Below are 26397 nucleotides of genomic sequence, written 5' to 3'. Positions count from 1 at the left end.
TGGATCTATGGGTGTGGTCACTGTACTGTTCTTCAGCCTATTTGAAAATTCTCATAATAAAAGTTTTGGGGTGGGGGGGGAGGGATGGTGGGGGATACTTACGAGCATTCCTCAAAGACTTTGACCCTCTCACAGCCCTCAGGAGGTTCCCTTTTGAACATGTAACTGTTGTTAGGTTTTGGTGAGGTTGCATATTTGGGCAAAGGAGAGTTGTTCCCATTATCTGCAAGAAACGACATGCTGGATTATTGAGAAACACTAGCACGTACGTGCAGACTCATACTGTATTGGATTGTTCTTGGCCTCCCCCGACACCGTGAACTACCTGAGGGTAAGGAATAGTGCTTCCTTCATCCACATCACCCCACTACCTAACACAATTCCTGGTAAAGAGGAGATAATGTTTGTTAAATAAATGCATAAACAAGGAAGAGATTTCTATTTTTCTTCTACTTACCATCACCACAGCCTAGGTAGGTTATTATTTAACCTACCATCACTTACTTACTCCTCAGCACTGAACACTGATCTACGTTGCTGCCGTATTCCTATTCCGTACATGGCATATGGGCTCAAATGCCACTTCCATTCTTCCCAGGACAAGTAACTGAAATGGTTCTTCACTGGCTGCTTATCATTCACTCTCAGTCTGCCCCTCCGAATCTCTCTATTTGATTTCTCTGCTCCTCTGGTCACAATCTCTGCTCCAGGTAGTCAGATCCATATGCACACTATATGCCGAAGACTTTCTTTTGCCTACAAACTTCTCTATACCTAAGAGGTCCTTCTCCATACGCTTTCCAAAACCTCCTTCAAAGTCTGGCTCAAAGATTTTGAAATCTTTCTAAATTAACCCTACCAAAGGGAGCACTTCTTGACTCTGGTATTCCTGTCCAGTGCTGATGTCCTCAGTTTCTATTATATTAACTTGAAATTCTAGACGTGTTCCCTAAGTGTCCTATATGTAGAGTCTGACTGTGCCAACTAAACTACAATTCCTTGCTGGCGGTAGCACTGTAGCCCCTTCTCATAAAAGAAATCAGAGGAGCTAACCAGTCACTAGTCTCCTAAAGTCAAATACAGCAGGACACAAAACTTACGTTGTTCCTGTATGTTATTGAAGTAAAAGTAGAAAGTATGGGAAATCAAGGGACAGGTTATAATGCCATGGTTTAATTTGTGAGGAGAGGGGTACATCTGATTGAGCACTAAGTACCAGGGGCTGCATTCACTATCCCTTTTAATCTTCACAATAAGTATCAGAAGTAATTATGCCGACTCCTGACAAGAAACACAGGGCCCAATCAAAGGATTTAGTTCAGTGGGTGTCAAACTTCTGTGCACATGAATCACCTGGGGGCACCAAAAATGCCTAGTGCCTGTGTCCTGTCCCCAGGGGTTGTGATTTAATTGGTCTGGGGTGTTGGTCTGGAATAGCCATGTTTTATTTAACCAGGAAGATGACAAAAAAGGGTCCAAATAATAAAATTTTACAACTGCCCACTGTCTGAAGTGACTTCTTCAGAAAATCTTATGTCCTCTGTACTTGCTACAGTCTAAGTACTTTAGGTGACTGGCAGTAATGACCAGCTGTCATTGGACATGGAACATTTCAGGACATTCAACACACTGCAAGTAGAAAGTTCTAAATGAATGACTACTAAACTGAGCTGTAGAATTTATTTAATAATAAATATCTTATTATTGCTCTCAAGTTCATGTAATAATAACTAGGATTAGGCTAAAAAAACACTGCCCTGATACAGAGAGATGAAAGGCCCTATTTGTTTTAAAAAGTAAGAATATTATTAGTAACTAATATGCAAAGTGCTATGTCTCCAATTACTTTCTTTTTTTTTTTTTTTTTTTAAAGATTGATTGATTGATTGATTGATTGATTGCTATGTTGGGTCTTCGTTTCTGTGCCGGGGCTTTCTCTAGTTGCGGCAAGCGGGGGCCACTCTTCATCGCGGTGCGCGGGCCCCTCACCATTGTGGCCTCTCTTGTTGCGGAGCACAGGCTCCAGACGCGCAGGCTCAGTAGTTGTGGCTCACGGGCCCAGCCGCTCCGCGGTATGTGGGATCCTCCCAGACCAGGGCTCGAACCCGTGTCCCCCGCACTAGCAGGCAGACTCCCAACCACTGCGCCACCAGGGAAGCCCTCCAATTACTTTCTGAGTCGGGCAAGTGGTTTAATACTATAAGTAGCCCACCACCACCACCTTTTACTCCAGGCTTGCCTGGAATACTCATCTTGCATTGATATAAATCAGCTTAATTCTTGTTAGAAATATCACAAATACAGATCCTAAAACACACTACTGTAACTTGAAGGTTTCACATTCAATTAAAAAGTAGTAAGATTGTAAAAACATGACAACTAAGGTGATAGAGAACAAATGCTTATCAGGACAAATGTTTATCTCATTTATACCAAAAAGAATGTCTCTCACTAATAAGGAGCTTGTATTAGTAAGTGCAAAAAAGGAATAAAAAGGTACAAACAAAAGCCCATAAACCTACCCAACTAGACCATCACCTGAGCACCACAGTGAAACCTACTGTTTTGTACTCCAATTTTTTTAAATCTATGTTTTGAACACATCTCAAAGTAATTATCTTAGTAGCCCTAAGTGTGTGCACTCTGCTAGAAAATGAACAGAATGCACGATACAACAGGTGGTATTCACTTATCATCTGGTAGCAAACTCCTCCTGCACTGTACCTTTATCCCTGGGATCAACAAGCAGGTCATCAGCCGAACAAGGGCTCTCCTCGCTCCCCTCGTTGGAGATGGTGAGGAAGGACGTAGGGGACACAGACTGGGAGCGGCTGCTGCTATTGCTGCCCCGCTCTGCCCCGCCGGGGGTCTGCGTGTCGATGCTGCGTGTGCTGCTGCTTCTCTGCACCAGGGGCGGAGGTGCGCGATGGCCGTCGGGAATGTCTTGTGGCTGTTATGAAATTTTAAAAACATAAGTATTTTTGTCATTGATTTTGCATATAACCTATGCACATCCTCCTGTATCCTTTAAATCATCTCTGGATTTCTTATATACCCTAATACAATGCAAATGCTATGTAAAATAGCTGCTGGTGTGTGGCAAATTCAAGTTTTGGATTTTGGAACTTTTTGGATTTTTTTTTTTTTTTTTTAATTTTTTGGCCATGCCGCATGGCCTGTGGGATCTTACTTCCCTGACCAGGGATTGAACCTGTGCCCCCTGCAGTGGAAGCACAGAGTCTTAACCACTAAGACTGCCAGGGAAGTCCCTGGCATTGATTTTGAAATGCACCTAACGTCACCCTTCCCCTGTTGTTCCAGAAAACTCAAAAGTCAGAAACCCTCTCCTTATCAGGCCTCGCGAGAAAGAAGCCTCTGTGTTGCTCCGTGGGGACACCCCTGTCTCATCTGTCCCCCGCCGGACACTGAGCGGCAGAACAGAGCCTCTGTATTCCCAGGGTCTGGCACATGAGTGGTCAGTGCTTGCTGAAGGATGAACTGCAATGAATTACTTATCATGTGCTATTATTTTTAAAATTATAAAAACAGGCCATTATAAAAGAGGAGAAATCTAGGTGCAACTCTAGGTTCCACATTAGAAGAAAAGGTTATCCACTGTGTAAACTAGTCATACTTGATGACAGGCCCTGCTACTTTCTCCCCCTGCCCACTTCCCTCCAAGAACAGGGTTTTCAAAGAAACCTTCCTAAGTGAGAGAAAGCTTAATCACAGCAGTGCTAATTATACAGGGAAATCAAGGAGTACACTCAGAGGGAAGCTTGTGTGACTCACTCCGCAGGGAAACCAGCTCCCTGTATATCTTTGATACATTTACCTTTATTGCATCAAAGAAAGTTTCCCCATCATGCAGTGGAGGAGGGAAGGAGGAGAGGGTGTGGGCAGTTGCGTTTTCTCTAAGCTAAACCAACCTGTAATCTTAAGGGAGAGAATCTTAGGCGTCAATAAAACACTACTTTAAACTCCCCAATTCCTCTTTCACTGAAGAATGAAAGCTTAAATATATTGTGACATGGTTTTAAATATAAACAGGAAATTTTATCACTGTCTTATATATGAACCACTCTTATGCGTGTCATAGTTAATAGAATACACATTCTTATGTGTATTATAGGTAAGCAGAACTGTGCTTCGATGATATAGTCAACCAAACAGTAACTAACATAAGCAAGAGGTAGATTCATACTTTATAAAGTATTCCATGTCATATCCCTCCCTCCCCAACAAACTCGTAAGCTAAACTTCTGTTAAATAGAGTTATAGCCAATAAGAAGCATATCACCTGTCTAGGGGTTTTTAAATACAGAAAAACAAAAAATAGCTTCTGTTCAAGGATCCAAATTTAAGTCACATCAGTTGTCTCTATGAGATGCAAAGAAATGAAAACTTTTCATTCACTTGCAAAGGTCAAAGTTTTTCAAAAGAGAAAATTTTCATTCTCAACAAGAAAGAAACCCATGTAAATACAGAAACCAAAACTGTGAATTTTCTTAATAATTAGAAAAGTTAATGTATAAGAATGATTTTAAGATACAAGAGTACTTACTATAAGTTGTTCTTCCTTTTCCCCAGTCTCTTTAATTATTATTTCAATCTCCTGATTCAATCCTTCCACACTATTCCGGAACCGGGAGCCTGTTGATTTGGTGATGGGAATTACTGGAATAAGTGCACTCTTTGGAACAGGAGCCTTAAGAAAAAGTGGTGGAGGGGGGAGAAGATACACTTAATACTACCTTTAAGTTATCTAGATGGAAGCATACTTCCATTTGACATGGTTAACTCTAAAATAAATCAAAATAAAATTTATAGGCCTCACAAAAACTGTGAATAACCAAACCTGCTCCTTGGTATACATGAAATATAATTTAAAGCCAAAACCCCAGACAATCAAGGGAGAATTTCAGAAGTTTATTCACACCTATGAGAGACTATAAAGGGAATAGAGATAAAGGAAAATACTAAAAGAATGTTAACCTCAGATATTCTTTTATAACAGAGTTCAGGTTTCAGAACATAACTTTAAAGTCCTCTAGTGCCATAATTATCTATATTCCAGGAAATAAACGATAAAAGTAATTTATCAAAAAAAAAAAAAAAGAAAAAATATTTTGGTGGAAAAATAAAATTACTTCCAAAGTCCATACATAAGCAAGATTACAGAATAACTTCCCTGTGAAATTTATTTTTATTGTCATTGTAATGATTTTAATATGTTTTGTTCCAAAGCCTATCTCTAATTTTTTTTAAAAAAATTTCCCACTGGCACAGTATTACTTTTGAAAAGAAATATCTGATTATATTACAGGATGTCACTTGGTTTCCTGACAAACACTCAAAATAAAATATGAAACAAGAATTGTTTCATATTGCGAGGTATCTGCCAAAGTTCATAGCAACAGTGTGCCAGAAGATCATCTTGTATTGTGCTGCTGTCTGGTAAAGAAATGTGATTATTCCATCCTTCATTTAGGGAGGTTTCTTTGGAAAACCTCTCTAAGAGAAAAGTGGAGGCAAGGAAACAAAGGTAGTAACAGGGCCTCTAATCAGTTACCACTAGTTTCATTTGATAACCTTGTTGTCTGACACAGAACTTAATGTTAAACCTATATTTCTCCTTTTTTATTCCTGCACACCTTTGTAATTAAAAAAAAAAAGAGAGAGGAGAAAAAAAAACACAACACAATCCTGGGAAACCAAAGCAAGACATTTGTGAGAAAAAAAGTCAAAGGGAAATCAAAGGGAAAGCTTCAATATGGAGTGCTGAGGCAGCACTTCTTCATTGCTTAGTTATGTTGGGCCCCGAGTCTCACCTTCCTCACGTGTAATATGAGAACACAGCACTCCACCTCAGAGAGTGGTTTTGAGAACGAAACGAGAGGACAGGGGTGCAGTGCCTGGCCCAGAACGGATGGATCCTCAGTAAACAACAGCTACAATTTTTATTTTGTGTTTTCCCTATTAGGTATTTGTGTTTTCCCTATTTTATTCTTGTCTTTTCACAAATTTTTTCAAGTACTATTTTCTTCTACATATGGAATCTTCTAACTTTCCTGCTTTTCAATCCTTCTGTTCCCCAGTCTTCTCCCCATACCCTCAAGCTTCTCATATTACTTATTTCCTTTTCACTTCCATCTCTTCTTTCTGTCCCATCTTCTAGTCTCAATATCCACTATCAAAGGAAGGAATATGAAAAATCTTAAGTTTAGATATTCTATAGGTGTTTTATAGAGAAAATTTATATAATTAATTTTTTTTCAAGTCCACATCTTTGAGTCATTCTCTACATGGTAGATCTTTGGGGCACTGATATACCATTTCCAAAATTGTTTGCTGAGGAAATCTTTGCCATGTCAATATGTCTATTCTCTTGGTCTACACTTCCTTTTCTCTGAAAACTTGTCCTGGTTAGACCCCTTCAGATTCCATAAGTGATAACAACTCTCCACCCAACTTGGCAGGTGGCTAAACCACAACAGCATCACAGATAAAGTACTGGTTGGAAAATAAAACCTGAACTCAATGACACTCTATACTTAACAAAATTTAAATTTCACATAACCTCGCGTCAGCTAAACTGTAAATTCCAAGTAACAAAGAGTGGCCTATAAGAACAACGAGATTTTTAAAAGGTGAATGGGAGAATTATTTTGCAAATTTACAAACAGAAAATCATGGGAGTAAAACTTGATTAAAACTATTCATATAGGTCTTCAAAGGTTTAGCGCTCACATTTCTTTTGATTCCCTCTTTCTTCAAATAAAAACATAAATACTGCCTATATGGGAAAAGAATCTGAAAAAAAAAAGAGTGGATATATGTATACGTATAACTGATTCACTTTGCTGTACACCTGAAACTAACACAACAGTGTAAATCAACTATACTCCAATAAAAATTTTAAAAAATCCGAAACACAAATACTATGTTCAGGGGAAAAAAAGCAACTAATTTCTCAACATTTTCTGTTCTACCTATTGGAACAAAGTCTCATCTATCCCAAATATTTCACAAAAGTGGAGTTAAAGAACACTCTTCCTTTATCTCTGAAAGTTTATCTGACCAAAAGCCAATATATACATATGCAACACACACACATTTATATTTCACACACAAAAAAAGACTATTCTTCCAAAATGTCTAGAGTAAAAAGCTATACTTGGGTAGAGGAATCGCAGGTGATATATTTTTCTTTTAGATTATTTTTCTACAACCAACCTGAGAGGAGAAACTATGTCTTACTCATCTCGTTATCGTCACTGCCTAACAGAATCTAGAACAGACGTGATGCTTATTCGACAAGGCTGGTGTTATGAATTGAATATCTGTATCCCCCTAAAATTCACATATTGAAGCCCTAACCCCCAATGTGGCTATATTTGGAGATGGGGGCTGTAAGGAAGTAATTAAGGTTAAATGAGGTCATAAGAATGGGGCCCTGATCCAACAGAATTGGTGTCCTTGTAAGAAAAGACACAGGAGAGCTCACTCACTTGTGCTCTCCTTCCTCTCCCCCTCCACACACACGCACCAAGGAAAGGCCATCTGAGCACATGAGAGGGCAGCCATCTGCAGCCCAAGGGGACATCTCACACCAGACACTAACCCTGCTGGCACCTTGATCTTGGACATCCAGTCTCCAGAGCCATGAGAAAATTAATTTGTGTTGTTTAAGCCACTTGAGCTTATGGTATTTCACTACGGTAGACCAAGCTGACTGATACACTCACTCTTAGTTTTATCCTTCATTTTTAGTTTTCAACAGTCTAAAGAGACTACTTAAACATAATCCTGAGATACAGTAGCTTGAGAGAACTTGAATATGGCCATAAAAACTTTACTCTGAGACACTATTTTTAACTGGCATTGTTTTCTTTATTGCAAAAGTAATAAGTATTCACTGAAGAAAGAAAAATAAATGGGATTGTTACTAATTTGATAAATATCCTTCTATCTAGCCCTTTTCTTCTGTGCATAGACACTTTTAACCAGAAATAGATTGTAACTTGTGCTTTGTAACTTATTTTTTTACTTCCTACTTCCCTAATTTTACTTCCTAATTCCCTAATTCCTATTTCTTTCTATGCTTTAAAACTCTTATTTACCAAATCATTTTTATAGCTGCATAGTATTTCATTGTATAAGTGTACGAAGAAGTCAGTGTCCTGTTATTGGCCAAAGAGTTTCCAATTTTTCACTATTCAAAAAAAATACTGGCAATTCCCTGGCGGTCCAGTGGTTAGGACTCTGTGCTTTCACTGCCGACGGCTTGGGTTCAATCCCTGGTCAGGGAACTAAGATTTCGCAAGCCACGCGGCCCAGCCAAAAATAAAAGAAAAAAAAATGCTGCCATAAACATCCTCTTAGATGAGTATTTGCACACATATGTAAATACTTCCTTAGTATACAATCCTGGAAGGACTAATGGCTCAAAATGCAAGAAAGATTTTCAGGATTTTGATTCATATTGCCAAACTGAACAACAAAATATTTTTACTCCTTACAATATCTGCACCTCCACGTTCATTACCGCATTTATAATATTTACAATAACTATGACATGGAAACAACCTATGTGTCTGTTGATGAATGAATGGAAATGTGGTACACACATAAACGATGAAATATTATTCAGCCATAAAAGAAATCCTGCCATTTGCGACAACATGGATGGACCTTGAGAGCATTATGCTAAGTGAAATAAGTCAGACAGACAAATACTGTATGTTCTCACTTATATGAGGAATCTAAAAAAAAAACCCCACAAACTCAAAAAATAAATTAAAAAATTTTTTGAATAAAAATAAAAATAAACCAAACTCATAGAAACAGAAGCAGACTGGTGGTTGCCAGGGGCAGATGGGTGGAGGAAATGGGTAAAGACAGTTAAGAATACAAACTTCCAATTACAAGATGAATATGTTCTGGGGATCTAATGTACAACATGGTGACTATAGTTAACAACACAGTTTTATATACTTGGAAGTTGCTAAGAGAGTAGATCTTAAAAGTTCTCACCAGAAAAGAAAAAACAGGTAACTACATGAGGTGATGGGTGTCTTAACTAATCTTACTGTGGTAATAATTTCACAATATATACATACACCAAGTCGTCACATTGTATATCTTAAATACACAATGTTATATGTCAATTATATTTCTATAAAGCTGGGGAAAAAGGAAAAGAATGATACACGATTTCTTCAAAATTGTTTTTTAAAAAAACTTTTGCCCTATGAACGACACTGTCAAAAGAATGAAATACTAATTCAGACTGGGAAAAAATATTTAAACTCACATAGTCAACAAAGGACTTGTATTCAGAATATATAAAGATCTCTCAAAACTCAGTAATAAGAAAACAAACAGCCTGATTTAAAAATGGGCAAAATATTTGAACGTACACTTCACCAAACATGATATACAGATGGCAAATAACCATATGAAAAGATGTTCACTAGGGTAATGCAAATTAATATCAAGATGCAATGTCACTACACATCTATCTGAATGGCTAAAATAAAAAATACTGACAATACCAAGTGCTGATGAGAAAGCAGAGCAAATCAGATTCTCATACACTGCTGCTGGGAATGCACAATGGTACAACCATTCTGGAAAAGTTTTACAGTTTCTATTAAGTTCAAGATACAATTACTATATGAACAAGCAATCCCATTTCTGAGCATTTTCCCTAGAAAAATGAAAATTTATGTTTATGCAAAATTCTGCAAGGGAATGATTATAGCAATTCTCTTCATAATCTCCAAAAACTCCTCAGCAATAAAAGGGAACAAACTATTGATATACACAACTTGGATAAATCACAAAGGCATTATTGCTGAGTAAAAGAAGACAGTCTCAAAAGATTACATACTGTACGATTCCATTCATAGGACATTCTCAAAAAGATTTAACACTAGAGTGATGGAGAACAAATCAGTGATTACAGAGGTTAACGAGGGGTGTGTGTGTATAAAGGGACAGCATGAGGAAATTTGGGGGGAGTGGTGGTGATGGAATTATTCTCACACAATATCCTGTGTCACAGTATCCTGACTGTGGTGGATGGTTACATGAATCTATACATGTATTAAAATTCATGTAGCTGTATGCCAACCCCCCAAAAAAGTCAGTTTTACTATATGATCATTGACAAACAAAAGGAAAAGTTACTAGCTAACAGAATCATTCTGGATCATGTTCTTTCTGTCTAATATTGTCTCCTTAGGTCTTTGCCTAGAGAGAGCTATATGCTGAAATGGATGAAAGGTGGGAAAAATATCTTTTAAAAAGCAGTCCACAAATGACTTAGGGACCCCTCGAAAGTTAGGTATGTCCCTTTTAGGTGAGGTCAACTGAGTACTGACCAGCCCTGTCAGCTGCCTTTCAAACACCCTATTCTTCAATCCTTCCATCTTAGTGCTACAAAGCCAGTAACTTCCCTTGCTTCCCGAAAGCCTCATCAGCAAGCCAGCACTGGTTCACCCTGTGACAGAACTGTGATAAGGACAGGACAGGAAGAGGAAGGCAAACAGCAAAGGCCACTACTCCGTTCCATTCTTGTAATAACTTGCATTCTCCACCCTCTGCCCTACTCTCATTCCAAGGTCTTCACTTTCCTACTTTTAACTTCAGTGAAATAATGCCTAAGAGAGTCATTGAAACTGGTTATTTCTCATCGGTCTTTTATATCACTAAGACCTGTCACTAACACCTTGAAGGAAAAAAAAATTTTTTTTAACCTATTCTTACCCTCTTGTTTCCTTAGCAACAGAAGTAAAATCCCAAAGTATAATCTAACAAAAGGCTTAAAAAAAAAAACCCTCTCCAATTAGATATGTACTTGCTGCAGGGATAAGAGTGGGAGGGTAGAGCTAAGAATATGTTTTGGTTCATGATGGGTCAAGGAGGGAAAGAAACCTTTCTTAAAGTAGTGGCAATAGAAAATAGAAAATAGAAAATAGTGAGGTGACAGGAAACTGATTCAGACTAAAGCACCTAGGGGTTAAAAGAAACCCACACCTCACTAATCTGCAGTGGAGGGCACATTAGAACATTTTTGTCAGGCAGTCATCCTTCCTGTGCCTGGACTCTTCCTGTGTCAGGAAACAATGAGGAGACAGGGAACTGGTACAGACTAAGAAAGATCTCAGGAGTTATTAGTATATATACTATAAATAGAACTTTTACTTTTTTTTTTATACTGAGTGAAAGGTACTCAATTCTAAACTTAATTTTCTCTCCTAAATGTCACAAAACAACATAAATAATGGCTTGCTTTGGATGCCATTTTCAGGCTGCACTTGGTTTGTAACTGTTAAGTTACAGAAACGAGGAAGGAGAAGGCTAGAAGGGGAAGATGACCTGTCAAGGTTTCCACAAAATGTTGACCATCCTGGATTTTAGAATCATAAAGATCTGTCAGTAAGCTTGCTAAGAACAGAAAGCTTAAGTTTCCTGGGTGTTATGTTGAGAAATGCACATAAGAGGAACCCACCAGTATAGTAACTAACTGTACATCTTGTTACTGCCTTTCCAGGCAGCTACAGAAGTCATAACCTCAATTGGTATGAAGTTTTTCTCAAATGTAATCTAAATAGCAGCAAGTATTTATCAACAGTTTAATCTATTTAAGGCAAAAGAAAGAAAGGAAGGAAAAGAAAGAAAGAAAATGGCCACTTCCCTAAGGTCAACACACCATTTTAGATAAATGAAGCAAAAGGTTCAACTGTAATTCATTTAACTAGCAAATAGCTATATGATTAGAAGAAAAAAAATCTACCCAAGCTGCCGGGGAAAGATTTTCTTCATTAAGCATACTGTTATTGTTCCAGAAATAAAAGATAATAATAGGCCTTTGATTTTACTCCTTACATAAACTATATTCTAAAATATCTAAAAATAACAAAAATGATTATACTTTAACTTTTATGCTTCATTTCAAGGGCTCTTAAGGAATTTTATGTGTGTGTATATAATTTATTTTTCCCATATCCACACAGCTTTCTGTAATAAAATCTACATTTCTAAATATAAATCAGTATATGCAAATATAAGTGGGTTATCATATTAACTGAGAGGTCATCCTTAGACAGCTCTGAAAGGTTAAAAATCCTTCAATGTACTAAGGCAAAATCTACCTCTCCTAAGATCTATACTTTGGAAACAACAAAGATCTCCTATTTTCTCAATTTTTGATTCTTTCTCTTCAAATCAGAATGTTTTCCACTCAATTAAGATTTCAATTAGGTGAATCACTGTTTTAAAGGTTTTTTTCTATTTATATTCTCCATATATCTATATACATTACAGCTTAAAGATCAAATTCTGCATCAAAGCTGAGAAGTAACCAACAAAGAAAGAACCCCAAGAGAAGGGTTAGATAATCCTGAATCTTCATTAGAGGTCAATCTACATTATAACTTACATATCTGTTTCAAAGTGTGGGGATAAGACTGTGGTATGACACAGAGAGTCAGGAAAGATGGGAAGAACACCTACTGAAGCAGTAGCTGAGCAGGAAAAACAAATTATACAGTTAAATTTTCAAAGGAAGAAAAATGTGCCTTGATAGGCAAGTAGGATGGAAAAGGTGTGTTCAGCAATTCAACAGAGATCTATGAGAGAAACATGAGCCAGAAACCCTAATATAACAACAGGGAGGTCAAAACTGATGTTTAGAATGGTTTTAAAAAAATTAGAAAGCACTGGAAAAAAAGCTTTCCTATCTTAAGGGCTTTTGTAGAGGGCCTCCATGTGGCCTTGATTCCTCCTGTCCTGTCAGCATTACTTTATTTCTGTCCTCCAGCAATCACTGTCCTTTCATCTGATATCCCCCTCTTAGCTCTTCTAAGCTACAACTATACTCTAATAATAAAGGTCACAGCTGAAGCACCTACTCTTGATTTCTAAGTAGCAAAATCTTAAAACTTTCAAGAACAGCAATCATGTCCTGGACTGGCATACAAAGATTTTATTGCAGAGCAGCAATTTTCTCTTTAAAGTGCAACGCCCCTCTCACTCTTCAGATGAATATAGGTTTTTATCCCTTTCTACCTCACTATCCCTTTGCTCTCAAACCCTCCTAAGCTACTACAAAACTACAGTGTCCCAGCCCAGAGGAAGAAATAAGAAAATCCTATGGGAGGGCTTTCTTGCTTGAGGCTATACCAACCAGAAACACCTGCATGATTTTTAAATTCTCACTCCTAAATTAGTTTATGCAACTGTGAAGATGCTGCATCTCCCGCTCCTCTGTTTACTAATATCTGACTCTAATCATCAATCAAACAATCCTGAAATGTATTAGTTACATATTCTAATGAGAATATTTCTTGAAATACTCCTTAAAAATATGGTACCGTAAGTATCCGAGGGCTCTGTCAATTTTGGAAACCACTGACATGTGAAAAGATTCTCTCTCCTAAGAAACTTGGCAGCATTTATTCTTCATAACAAATAGTTCCCCACCCCCCAAATTTCCAGGGAAAGAACCACTCAAAAAGGTATGTGAGAATTCTTTTCTAACTGCAAATATCCATTGTAAGCCCAAGAAAAAGATCTTTTGTTAACCAGTGGTTATAGACTATGAGCTAGCTATAAGCAGAGCAATACTGTCCTTGATCATTAAGGGATACTAAAGGAATTTCCCAATAATCTTCTCCAAACAAAAAAAAACTCCAAACCAAAAAACTGTAATAACTTGGAAAGTCTATGAAGAGAAAAGTTAAAGAGCCCCCCAAATATTCAAACTTCTCAACCAAATAATGGAAAATCTACCCCTAGGAAAGTATAAATATATAAAAAGCTTTAAGCACACAGGAACTGGACCCAACTAAATAGTCAAAATTAGGGAAATGCTCTACAGAATCTGAAACATTAAAAATGTTCCTGCAGCATCTGTAATAACATTTTTCCACATTAAGTAAATTTTTTTAAATATATAAAGTCTAACATATGGTAGGATCTCAACAAGGAATGAGAAAGGAAAAAGAAGAAAAAACGTAAGGAATAGCTGTCTTTAAAAAGAGACTCTGGATGATTTTTTTCCTATTTGATTTTTTAAAAAATTACAGCTTGACTGAGACATAATCTTTTTATTTGACTTTTTTAGTTTCTGAAATTTTTGTAATAAGCATGTAAATATTTTTATGATAATAAAAGCTTTAGAAAATAACTTCAATATGAAATCGGCAGAGAAGCCTAGTGAAAAATCCAACTGGAAGCGACCTAAGATCTACTGAACAGTTATTATGGGTCAAGAATTGCATTAACTGTTTTATAACATTCTATCGCATTTAAGCCTCAGTATAACACACTAACAGGTAATACTATAACGCAGAGAACCCGAGGAACTTCATACAGCCAACAAGCAGCAGGGCTCAGTTGTAAACTAAACAGTCTGATCTCAGGGCACCTGTGCTCATCCTCTAGCTACATGACCTCCCAGGTTACTTTTGGATTCTTTGCTAGCATCTAATCTATTATTTCCAGACAATTATATTTGTATTTTATCTATTTATTTTTTATGTTGGTTGGTAGATTTTTTTGCAGCAGCTTATTGAAAAATAATTCACAATACCATACAACTTACTCGTTTAAAGTGTACAACTTTTGCTTCTGAATGGTTATTGAACAGAGTTGTACAACCATCACCACAATTGATCTTAGAATCACCAAAAATAAGTCCCTCACCCATTAGCAGTCACTCTCTATTTCCCCCCAACTTTCCCAGCTCTAGGCAACCACCAATCTACAACCCGGCTCTATGGGTTTGCTTATTCTGGACATTTCATGTAAGTGAAATCATATAATATGTGTTCTTTTGTGTCTGGCTTCTTTCACTTAGCATAATGTTTTCAAAGTTCACCCATATGGTAGCATGTACCAGTACTCCATTCCTTTTTATGACTGAATAATATTCCATTGTATGGATATACTGCATTTTATTTATCCATTCATTGGTTGATGGACATTTGGGTTGTTTCCAAATTTTGGCTACTGTGAGCCATGCTGCTATGAACATTTGTGTCCAAGTTTTTATGTAAACGTACGTTTTCAATTCTCTTGGGTACATACCTTGGAGAGGAAGTGCTGGGTTATATAGTAACTCTATGTTTGTTTGGTTTTTTTAAATTATTAATTACTTATTTATTTATTTTTGGTTGCATTGGGTCTTCATTGCTGCACGGGCTTTCTCTGGTTGTGGCGAGTGGGGGCTACTCTTCACTGCGATGTGCGGGCCTCTCACTGCAGTGGCCTCTCTCATGTGCAGCACGGGCTCTAGGTGCACGGGCTTCAGTAGTTGTAGCACTCAGCCTCAGTAGTTGTGGCTCGCGGCCTCTAGAGCGCAGGCTCAGTAGTTGTGGAGCACGGGCTTAGTTGCTCCGCAGCATGTGGGATCTTCCCGGACCAGGGATCGAACCCGTGTCCCCTGCATTGGCAGGCGGATTCTTAACCACTGTGACACCAGGGAAGCCCCCTGTAACTCTGTGTTTATTTAGCCTTTTGAGGAACTGCCAGGATGTTTTCCAAAATGGCTACACCGTTTTACATTCCTATCAGCAATATATAAGGGTTCCAATTTCTCCACATCCTTACTAACACTTGTTATCTGTCTTTTTAGTTTTAGCTGTCCTAGTGGGTATGAAATAGTATCTCACTGGAATGTGTATGCATTTCCCTACTGACAAATAATGCTAAGTATCTTTTTCACATACTTATTGGCTATCTGTACATCTTCCTTGGAGAACTCTCTATTTAGATCCTTTGCCCATTTTTAAATTGGGCTGTTTGTCTTTTCATTATTGAGTTGCAAGAGTTCTTTATATATTTTAGATACAAGTGCTTTATCAGATATATGATTTATATATATTTTTGCCCATTTTGTGGGATGTCTTTTCACTTTTTTGATGGTGTCCTTTGATGCACAAAAGTTTTAATTTTGATAAAGTCCGATTTATGCACTTTTTCTATTGCGCCTCGTGCTTTTGGTGTCATATTTAACAAACCACTGCCTAATCCTATGTCACATTTATGCCTATGTTTTCATATAAGAGCTTTTAGTTTCAGCTCTTATATTTAGGTCTTTGACCATTTTGAGTTACTTTTGTACATGATGTGAGGAAGGTAGATATATTTTTTAAATCATGTTTTAAAGGCTAGAATTGGCCTTATCTTTTACTCCTATGTCTCCATCATTCCCATCTCATCAACCATCAGCTAACAAAGTTTAAAAACTCAGACTCTGAAGTCAAAATGCCTAGATTAGAAACCCAGTTCTGGCTCATATGACCTTGAACAAGATACTTGATCTCTCTGGGCCTTAATTTCTTGCCTGTAAATTGGGGATAATAACAATCTCCAAATCAAAGATGAGGATTAAATGCTAATAATATATACAAAAGCTGAGTAGAGTGCGTCCCATATTGTAAGCACTTAATAGACTTCAATTATTAATTATTAGTTTCTAAATATCATTCAGGTTTGTCCACTCTCTCCAGCTCCACAACTTCTACCTTACTTTAGTTCACACCATCATTTCTTACATGGATTATAAATCTATTCTCAAATGGTTTCCTGCCTCGAATCTTGTCCTCTTCCAAATTCATTCTCTACTCTGAACCCATAATGATCATGACAAAATGTGTATCTGATCACCAATCAACCCCCTGAATTGCAGAAAATAGTTCTCTGGTGTCTCTAGGACAAAGTCCAAATTTCTTAACAACTGAGACATGAAGACTTTCAGGTCTGGCTACTATTTACCTCTCTAGCCTAATCTCTTACTACCACCCCTACCTGAAGCCATGATTTCTTATACGTCTAGAAAACTGGCTAAATTCTACTTAATCTTCAGGGACCACTTAGACACCATTTTCTCTAGAAGACCTTCTAGATGGCTCATAGACAGTCCAAGGATAAATATCCCTTCTATAGCACTCTGAACACTCCCTGATCAACACACTCAATACACTGTGTAAAAATTAACTGTTTACTTACATCTATTTGAGACTTGGTGGGGGGAAAGCCCCAATATTTCATTTATCACTGCATCCCCTAATAAGTACTACAGTACGAGTTATAGGGCAACATTTAATATATGTTGTGTGGATGGAGGAATGGCCTCAAAGCACACGTATCTCAAACTGGTACTTTCTCCACTAGAGAGAGAACCCACTAAACAAAGCCACACCCATGACTTACTGAATGATATTTTCATGTTCACAGTCTCAAAGTTTCAATTAAATATGAATACTACTACCATAGCTATCATGATGCATACGTGCCTGATCTCTGATTGGCTATTAACACTAAAGCAAGTCAAGTAGTCAAAATGTTTGTTGTGTCAAGTGTACAAAAGTCAAGCTACATGAATTTATTTTTCAAGTTACTATATTTTCTAGTCCTCACCTTCTCCACGAGACATTTTAGAATTAGACAAAAATGAAGTTCATGCAAACTTCAATAATCTTTATGAAGCAAATTCAACTTGCAAGGGAAAAAAAGAAGAAAATTTTGGATAATTTTATTGCTTTAATTGCTAATTTTAATGCAACTTTTAAAAAAAATCACTTCAGGAAGTTATAAACTGCTAAAACCCGTCACTTAATTCAATAAAACTCAACCTTGACCTCTATTCTACTTGGAGTAAAAATATGGATTGGAAATAAGAATTGGACTTATCTCTTAGAAACACATCTAAATTATTTATGGATGAATTAGAGGAAGTGGAAGGTTGGCAAATTCACCTGTAAAACCATGTGGGTCTGTAGCCTTTGAGAGTGAGCGGAATAATTAGTATTCCAACTTTGACAATTATTAATCTATTCAAATTTTTCACTTCTTGTTTTGTCAATTTTGCATTTTCTATTTCTCCAAATATAAATGCAGTTTGTTTAGGTTTTTAAATGCATTAATATATATTCATATTTTATAACTAAAAATGCCTTATATATGGAAAAAAGCTATTGGAAACTACAATCAAACTATAAATTTGTGAAATCAAATTTGACCCATGCATCAATATTTTAAGACACAATTAATTTGAAAAAAATATATACCTCTACCCATACTTTCTCTTGAAAACAATCCACATACACTTGACAATCATCAGAAGCTATCAACCTGTAAGTGGGGCTGGCAAACTATTTCTTGCTCTCTCCTTGCTAAGGGACCCCATCTAATTTCAATTCAGTTAAAGAGAAATGCTCTGTGAGTGAGCCATCAGGAGCAATTCATAGAGTTCAATTAAAGAATCAAAGCAGTTAAAGATTTTCCCTACTAAAAGACCTTATGCTCCAGGTATCATCATTATCCTCTATCTTCACGTGAGGAAACTGAGACTTAGAACAGGTTACTTATCCAGGGTCTGGTTCCACAGCCAATGATTATCTCTATTATTCTGCCTCCAACATACTAAACTGATAGAGATGAAAATATAGTAAACCAAAATATGTAACTAGCTATAATGCCTAGAAGTCATATCACAGATCACTACAGGAAAATATCATTTGGTCAACTTAACATTCTGTTTTTTTTTTTTTAAAGAGGTAAATTTGTTTTTTTTTTTTTTTAAACTTTGGGTTTACTTATTTATTTATTTATTTATGGCTGTGTTGGGTCTTCGTTTCTGTGCGAGGGCTTTCTCTAGTTGCGGCAAGTGGGGGCCACTCTTCTTCGCGGTGCGCAGGCCTCTCATTATCGCGGCCTCTCTTGTTGCGGAGCACAGGCTCCAGACGCGCAGGCTCAGTAATTGTGGCTCACGGGCCTAGTTGCTCCGCGGCATGTGGGATCTTCCCAGACCAGGGCTCGAACCCATGTCCCCTGCATTGGCAGGCAGATTCTCAACCACTGCGCCACCAGGGAAGCCCCATTCTGTTTTTTTTAAATGAAGGCTGTGATTCAGTATTTAATCACTGTTTCAAATATGTTTTAGACATGTTTATCCTAAACAGTTACCTATGAAATAACATATCACCAGGAAAACAACAAATCCCTTGTCTGGATTTTATGGTATCTGTGCTCCTACCTGACACTGGTTAATAGCTGCATGGTTGCCATGGAATGGAGACTGTCTTTCTTTATCTCGATGATGCCGACTGCTGTGTTTACTTCTCTGCAATTGCTGGCGTAATTTTGCAATCTGAAAAAGGGAAAAATAACAAGTATGTCAGAGTGTTTTCCACATTACATAAAACATACTCATGCTTAATAAGAACCAGTAAAATTCAGCCTTAATAAATCTCTTGAGTTTTTAAACCATCCCACAAAAATCTGATTTATTGTAAAAAAAAAAATTATGTATATATACACATATATATATATATACACACACACATCTGTATATGCATAAATGTGTATCTTTCTTTCAAAGAAAAAATTATGTTCCAACACTATTCTGAGCCTTTAAGCTTCCCAAGTACTAAACAAATGAAATTTTTAGCATTTAGAATAAATTATATTATACATTATAGCTTTCACAAAGAATTCAAAAATAATGATAAATATTCTCTCATTTCACTTACGAGTCACATTTTATTTAGAATTAGATTTCTTTAACAAACACCTAACCTTCAACAGCTCCAAAAAGTAAACAGTATTATTTAAAAATCAACTCAAGCTCCCCAGGCTCTGGGAGGCTCCTGGAGATGTGCTGTCCACTGAGCATAATCAAATTATGAATAAACATAATAAACATCAACTCTTAAAAAAAAAAAAAATCAATTCAAGCCATGAAATGCATTCAGATACCAGTCTATAAATAACAAATACAATTTCAATCAATATCCTATATTATTCTTTGACTGAATTTTTCTGTTTTATTGCTACATTATGTATAAAATGCAAATGTCCTAATTACAGGCACAAAAAATGGTAATCATAGCATAGGGCCATAATCAACTTGGTTATACTGGGTTACTGAAATTCAGAAATACTACCACTGTATATAGAAATAGTAAGTGTGAATTTGTTGTATCACTGCAATCTTATACATTTGATATTTATATTAACAGCTATGGACTCTCATTAAAAATAAAGAAAAACACATAATCAAGTAAGTTATGCGTACATTTCCCCATTCAAATCTTTATTCAACATAATAACTGTTTTTCTGTTATTTCTCAAGTAAACAAAACCACCAAAACAAAACAAAACAAAAAATTAAAAAACAATGGAAATTGACAAATCTTTGCTGCTCACAACGTCAAGGAACTAGTCAACGAAGGGATCAAATTTCCACACCCACTTCCTTGGAACCATTTCTCTGACCTCCTTAAGTTGATCTGTGCTGCCCCACGACGCTGAACGCTTGTGAGACCCTTTCTTCTTTTCAGAGTACTCTTCAGCCCATGCACTCTCTGTCTATAATGGGAAAAAGAAGGAAGAGGTTTTAATAAAACAATTAATCATTTAACAATAATGAATGCCACATTTGCGACAACACAGATGGACCCTGAGGGTATTATGTTAAATGAAGTCAGAGAAAGACAAATACCATATGATCTCACATGTGGAAACTAAAAAAACAAACAAACAAACAAACTCATAGAAAAAGAAATCAGATTTGTGGTTACCAGAGCTGGGGGTCAGCAGAGGGGGAATAGGATGAAGGTGGTCAAAAGGTACAAACTTCCACTGAAAGATAAATAAGTACTGGGGATGTAATGTACAACCCAGTGGCTATAGTTAACACTTGCTTTTATCGTACATCTGAAAGTAGCTAAGAGAGTAGATCCTAAAAGTTCTCATCACAAGGAAAAAAAAAAAGTTTTTTGGTAACTCTATGAGGTGATGGATGTTAACTAAGCTTACTGTGGTGATCATTTTGCAATATATGTATGTCAAGTCATTATGCTGCATACCTTAAACTTATATAGTGCTATATATCAGTTATATCTCAATAAACCTGAGAACATTTTCCCTTTCTAAAAAAAAGGTATACCATATTTTTCTATTACAAAATACATTCCTATTACAGAAAAATTAGATATTAGAAAATATTTTAAACAACAAATTACCCATAATTTTTACTACCAGTTACTTAATTGCAATATTTTAGCCTATTTCTTTCATTTCTCTAATAAAAATTAGTTATTATTATTATATAATTATAAGCATAGCATTTTTTGAACAAATGCATACTAATAATAGCTAACATTCCTGTGATCTTACTATGTGCTAGGCACTGTGCTTTATGAAAGTACAGTGAAAGGTCTTCACTGTATTATCTGATTTAATACATACAAAAAGTTCTACAAGTTCTGCAGAAAAGGAAGTTGTGACAATGAGGTTAGATAAGTTGCCTAAGGTCTCACAGCGGGGAAGTGGCAAAGCCAAAGATATAAACCTAAGACTCCAGAGTTCATAATCTTAACCTCTAAATTTTGTCTTTTCTTGCTTTAAATATCGGCAGAGTACAGCCTCAAAAATGTTAAATTCTTAGTGGTTACACAAAATCCAGAACTTAAAAACACTGTATCAGAAAAAAATATTATTCTTGGCATATGAAAATACGCTCAACCTCACCCCATAGTAAGAGAAATGCAAGTTAAAACTTCACTGAGACTGGGCAATTTGATCACATACACCCTCCTCCATTGTTGGTGGAATGTAAAATTAGTACAGCCTTTATGGAAGGCAACTGCTGTCAAAGTTATAAATGCACATACTGTTTGACACAACCACCCATATTTTGGTAATTTATACTGCAGATGTACAAATTTACACCTTTATGTACAAAATGACATATATTATTCCCTATAGCACTGATTTTATACAAGATTAGAAAAATGTAAATAGAGGATTGGCCAAATAAATTATGGCTTGCAACAGAATAATACACAGCTATAAAAATGGATAAGGAAATCTACACTGTACTAATACAAAATAATCTCCACGAGATACTGTTAAATGAAAAACTAAAGGCTCGGACTTGCCTGGTGGCACAGTGGTTAAGAATCCGCCTGCCAATGCAGGGTACACGGGTTCGAGCCCTGGTCTGGAAAGATCCCACATGCCACGGAGCAACTAAGCCCGTGTGCCACAACTACTGAGCCTGCGCTCTAGAGACCACGAGCCACAACTACTGAGCCCGCGTGCCACAACTACTGAAGCCCACGCACCTAGAGCCCATGCTCTGCAACAGGAGACGCCACCGCAATGAGAAGCCTGCACACCCCAACCAAGAGTAGCCCCTGCTAGTAGCAACTAGAGAAAGCCTGCGCACAGCAATGAAGACCCAACACAGCCAAAAATATGTGTAAATGTAAATAAATAAAATTTTAAAATACTATTTTAAAAAAAGACAGAAAAACTCAAGGCTCGGTACAGTATGTATAGCAACTACCTTTATATATAGGAGTGCTATAAAGAATATACACACGTGTAAAGTACATCTGGAAGAATATACATGGTAACAAAAGAAACTGATATCAGTGGCTGCCTCATGAGAAGAAGATAACTCTCAAGTTTTGTACTTTTATGAATGAATGTATAGCCTATTCAAAACAATACCTCTTTATATATAAGATGGAAAAAAACTTTTAAGGGGAAATTTTTCTATATGGATAGAATGGTGTCCTTAAGTGAAAACAAAGTTGCAGAAGAATGTATACAATATGCTATCTTGTGTTTAAGGAAAAAAAAATCACCTTTCTGGGGGGCAACCTCCAGGGAAATAACTGATTTAGGCAAGGATCATCAATGGACACTAAAACCATTAAGTGAAAGGTTACTAGGGAACAGCATATTCACATGGTACAAAAAAAGTATTCTATAGTTACTTGCTAATTCAAAAAGAATAAAATATCTCCTTTACAAATATGTAGTATAATTCATAAAATAAGATAAAATAACAATGTTTTTAAGACCAAAAGAAAGTATGAGATGAACTGTGCTAAATTAAAAGGAAGTGGGCTTCCTGGTGGCGCGGTGGTTAAGAATCCGCCTGCCACTGCAGGGGACATGGATTCGAGCCCTGGTCTGGGAAGATCCTTCATGCTGCGGAGCAACTAAGCCCGTGTGCCACAACTACTGAGCCTGCGCTCTAGAGCCTGTGAGCCACAACTACTGAGCCTGCGTGCCACAACTACTGAAGCCTGCATGCCTAGAGCCTGTGCTCTGCAACAAGAGAAGCCACCACAATGAGAAGCCCGCTCACCACAACGAAGAGTAGCCCCCAATCACTGCAACTAGAGAAAGCCCGCACACAGCAACGAAGACCCGATGCAGCTAAAAATAAATATAATTAATTAATTAATTAATTAAAAAGAACTAAGAGAAAGCAAGTACAATGCATGAATCTCAGACTGGATCCTGGTGAAAGGAAGGAAGGAAGGAAGGGATCTTGGGTAAACTTTAACATGAACTGGATTTGGGTGTTACATGATATTATGTAATTATTAATTTTCCTAGGTGAGCTAATGCTACTGTGATTATATAGGAAATATCCTTATTCTTAGAAGATATATGCTGAAAGATTTAGGGATAAAGTGTCATGACATCTGCAACACACTTTCAGAAAGCAGAGAAACACACACATAAAAATACAAAGATTGATAAAGCAAATATGGCTATGTTTAAAACTGTTGAATCTAATGACAGCTGTCATACCCTTCCAATTTTTTGGTATGTTGAACATCTAATTAGTAAAAAGTTAAAAGGGGGAAAAAAACCCAGAATCTTAAGTCATATCAATTGACATTTTATAAAATCCACTTAGGACAATTCCATAAAGAAATACTTCTATCAAAAAGTATTAGACCTTTAATCCATTTTGAGTTTATTTTTGTGTATGGAGTTAGAGAACATTCCAATTTCATTATTTTACATGTAGCTGTCCAGTTTTCCCAGCACCACTTATTGAAGAGACTGTCTTCTCTCCATTGTATATTCTTGCCTCCTTTGTCATAGATTAGTTGACCATAGCTGCGTGGGTTCATCTCTGGACTTTCTATCCTGTTCCATTGATCTATATTTCTGTTTTTGTGCCAGTACCATACTGTCTTGATGACTGTAGCTTTGTAATATAGTCTGAAGTCAGGGAGCCTGATTCCTCCAGCTCCATTTTTCTTTCTCAATATTGCTTTGGCTATTCAGCATCTTTTGTGCTTCTATACAAATTGCAAAATTTTGTTCTAATTCTGTGAAAAAATGCTATTGGTAATTTGATAGGGAATGCATTGAATCTGTAGATTACTTTGGGTAGTACAGTCATTTTGACAATATTGATTCTTCCAATCCAAGAACATGGTACATCTCTCCACCTGTCTGTGTCATCTTTGATTTCTTTCATCAGTATCTTATAGTTTTCTGAGTACAGGTCTTTTGCCTCCTTAGGTAGGTTTATTCCTAGGTATTTTATTCTTTTTGATGTGATGGTAAATGGGATTGTTTCCTTAATTTCTCTTTCTGATCTTTCATTGTTAGTGTATAGGAATGCAAGAGATTTCTGTGTATTAATGTTATATCCTGCAACTTTACCAAATTCATAGATGTAAGACCAGATACTATAACACTCTTAGAGGAAAACATAGGCAGAACACTCTCTGACATAAATCGCAGCAAGATCTTTTTTGATCCACCTCCTAATGTGAAAATAAAAACAAAAATGGGACCTAATGAAACTTCAAAGCTTCTGCACAGCAAAGGAAACCATAAACAAAACAAAAAGACAACCCACAGAATGGGAGAAAATATTTGCAAATGAAGTGACTGACAAGGGATTAATCTCCAAAACATACAAACAGCTCATGCAGCTCAATATCCAAAAAAAAAAAAAAAAAAAAGAAACCCCATCTAAAAATGGGCAGAAGACCTAAATAGACATTTCTCCAAAGAAAACATACAGATGGCCAAGAGGCACATGAAAAGATTCTCAATATCACTAATTATCAGAGAAATGCAAACCAAAACTATAATGAGGTATCACTTCACACCAGTCAGAATGGCCATCATCAAGAAATCTACAAACAGTAAATGCTGGAGAGGGTGTGGAGAAAAGGGAACCCTCCTACATTGTTGGTGGGAATGTAAATTGGTACAGCCACTATGGAGAACATAATGGAGGTTCCTTAAAAGACTAAAAATAGAGCTACCATATGATCCAGCAAAACCAATCCTGGGCATATATCTGGAGAAAACCATAATTCGAAAAGATACATGTACCCCAGTGTTCATTGCAGCATATAAGCACTATTTACAATAGCCAGGATATGGAAGCAACCTAAATGTCCATAACAGAGGAATGGACAAAGAAGATGTGATACATATATGCAATGGAATATTACTCAGCCATAAAAAAGAATGAAATAATGCCATGTGCACCGACACAGATGGACCTAGAGATTGTCATACTGAGCGAAGTAAGTCAGACAGAGGAAGACAAATATCATATGATATCGCTTATATGTGGAATCTAAAAAAATGGTGCAAACAAATCTACTTACAAAACAGAAACAGAGTCACAGATGTAGAAAACAAACTTATGGTTACCAAGGGGCATGGGGGGGAGGGATAAATTGGGAGATTGGGATTGACATATGCACACTACTATACACAAAACAGATAACTAATAAGAACCTACTATATAGCACAGGGAACTCTACTCAGTACTCTGTAATGACCTATATGGGAATAGAATCTAAAAAAGAGTGGATATATGTATATGTATAACTGAGTCACACTGCTGTACAGCAGAAACACAATATTAAAAATCAACTATACTCCAATAAAAATTAATTTAAAAAATAAAAATAAAAATGGTTAAAGAAAAAAGTATTAGACCAACAAATAAATGCAGGAAGAATGACAACAGAGTTAGAAAATCATCATTTGGAAGTACTACAGTAATTGTTGATTCAAGCAAGAATCGTCAACGAATGCCAAAACCAATGCATGAAAGCTTGTTGGGGAACAGGATATTTACAGTCTCAAATATTTCCCCACAGACTATGTATATACAGTTACAAAGAGAATCTGGTGGGTCAAGCTTAACATTACTGACATTGGGCACCTCTTGATGCACATGCACAGAGAGGAACACACAACACATATAGTACTCCTGCCAAAAATGTTATTACTGAATCTAATAGTTTAAAAAACAGATAAACCCAGGCTGAGAAGATTCAACAAAAATACTAGCTTGCACTCTTAAAAATATCAATGTCATGAAAGACAAAGAAAAGCTGAGAAACTGTTCCAGTTTAAAAGAAACATGATATCTAAATGCCACATGTGCTCCTTCACTGGGTCCTAGCTTATGCGAGAAACTGCTACAGATAACATCATTGGGGAAACTGAAAAAAAATGTGTCTATGTATCACATATTAAATAGTAGCATTGTATCAATGTTAAATCTCCTGAATTTGATAATTA

The 26397-nt window shown here is 36.6% G+C and overlaps 1 protein-coding gene across 5 annotated transcripts in view; it reads right to left on the bottom strand.

Annotated features, from left to right (window-relative positions):
• The window catches only part of FAM117B (family with sequence similarity 117 member B), an 84638-nt gene that overhangs the window by 9605 nt on the left and 48636 nt on the right, over positions 1-26397 (bottom strand). For all 5 annotated transcript variants that reach the window (XR_014265180.1, XM_082467095.1, XM_082467096.1 and 2 more), the window contains exons 3-7: positions 20293-20385; positions 19052-19165; positions 4565-4708; positions 2725-2950; positions 103-223 (exon numbers count right to left, since the gene is read on the bottom strand). Coding sequence is in view for 4 of the 5 variants with exons in the window: in XM_082467095.1 (XP_082323221.1) it covers positions 103-223; positions 2725-2950; positions 4565-4708; positions 19052-19165; positions 20293-20385 (698 nt within the window). In the remaining variant the exon portion in view is untranslated. The remainder of the gene's footprint in view (positions 1-102; positions 224-2724; positions 2951-4564; positions 4709-19051; positions 19166-20292; positions 20386-26397) is intronic.

The sequence above is a fragment of the Balaenoptera physalus genome, assembly GCF_965194825.1.
Source record: "Balaenoptera physalus genome assembly, chromosome: 6".
Taxonomy (NCBI): Eukaryota; Metazoa; Chordata; class Mammalia; order Artiodactyla; family Balaenopteridae; genus Balaenoptera; species Balaenoptera physalus.
This window is presented reverse-complemented; position numbering and strand designations above follow the sequence as displayed.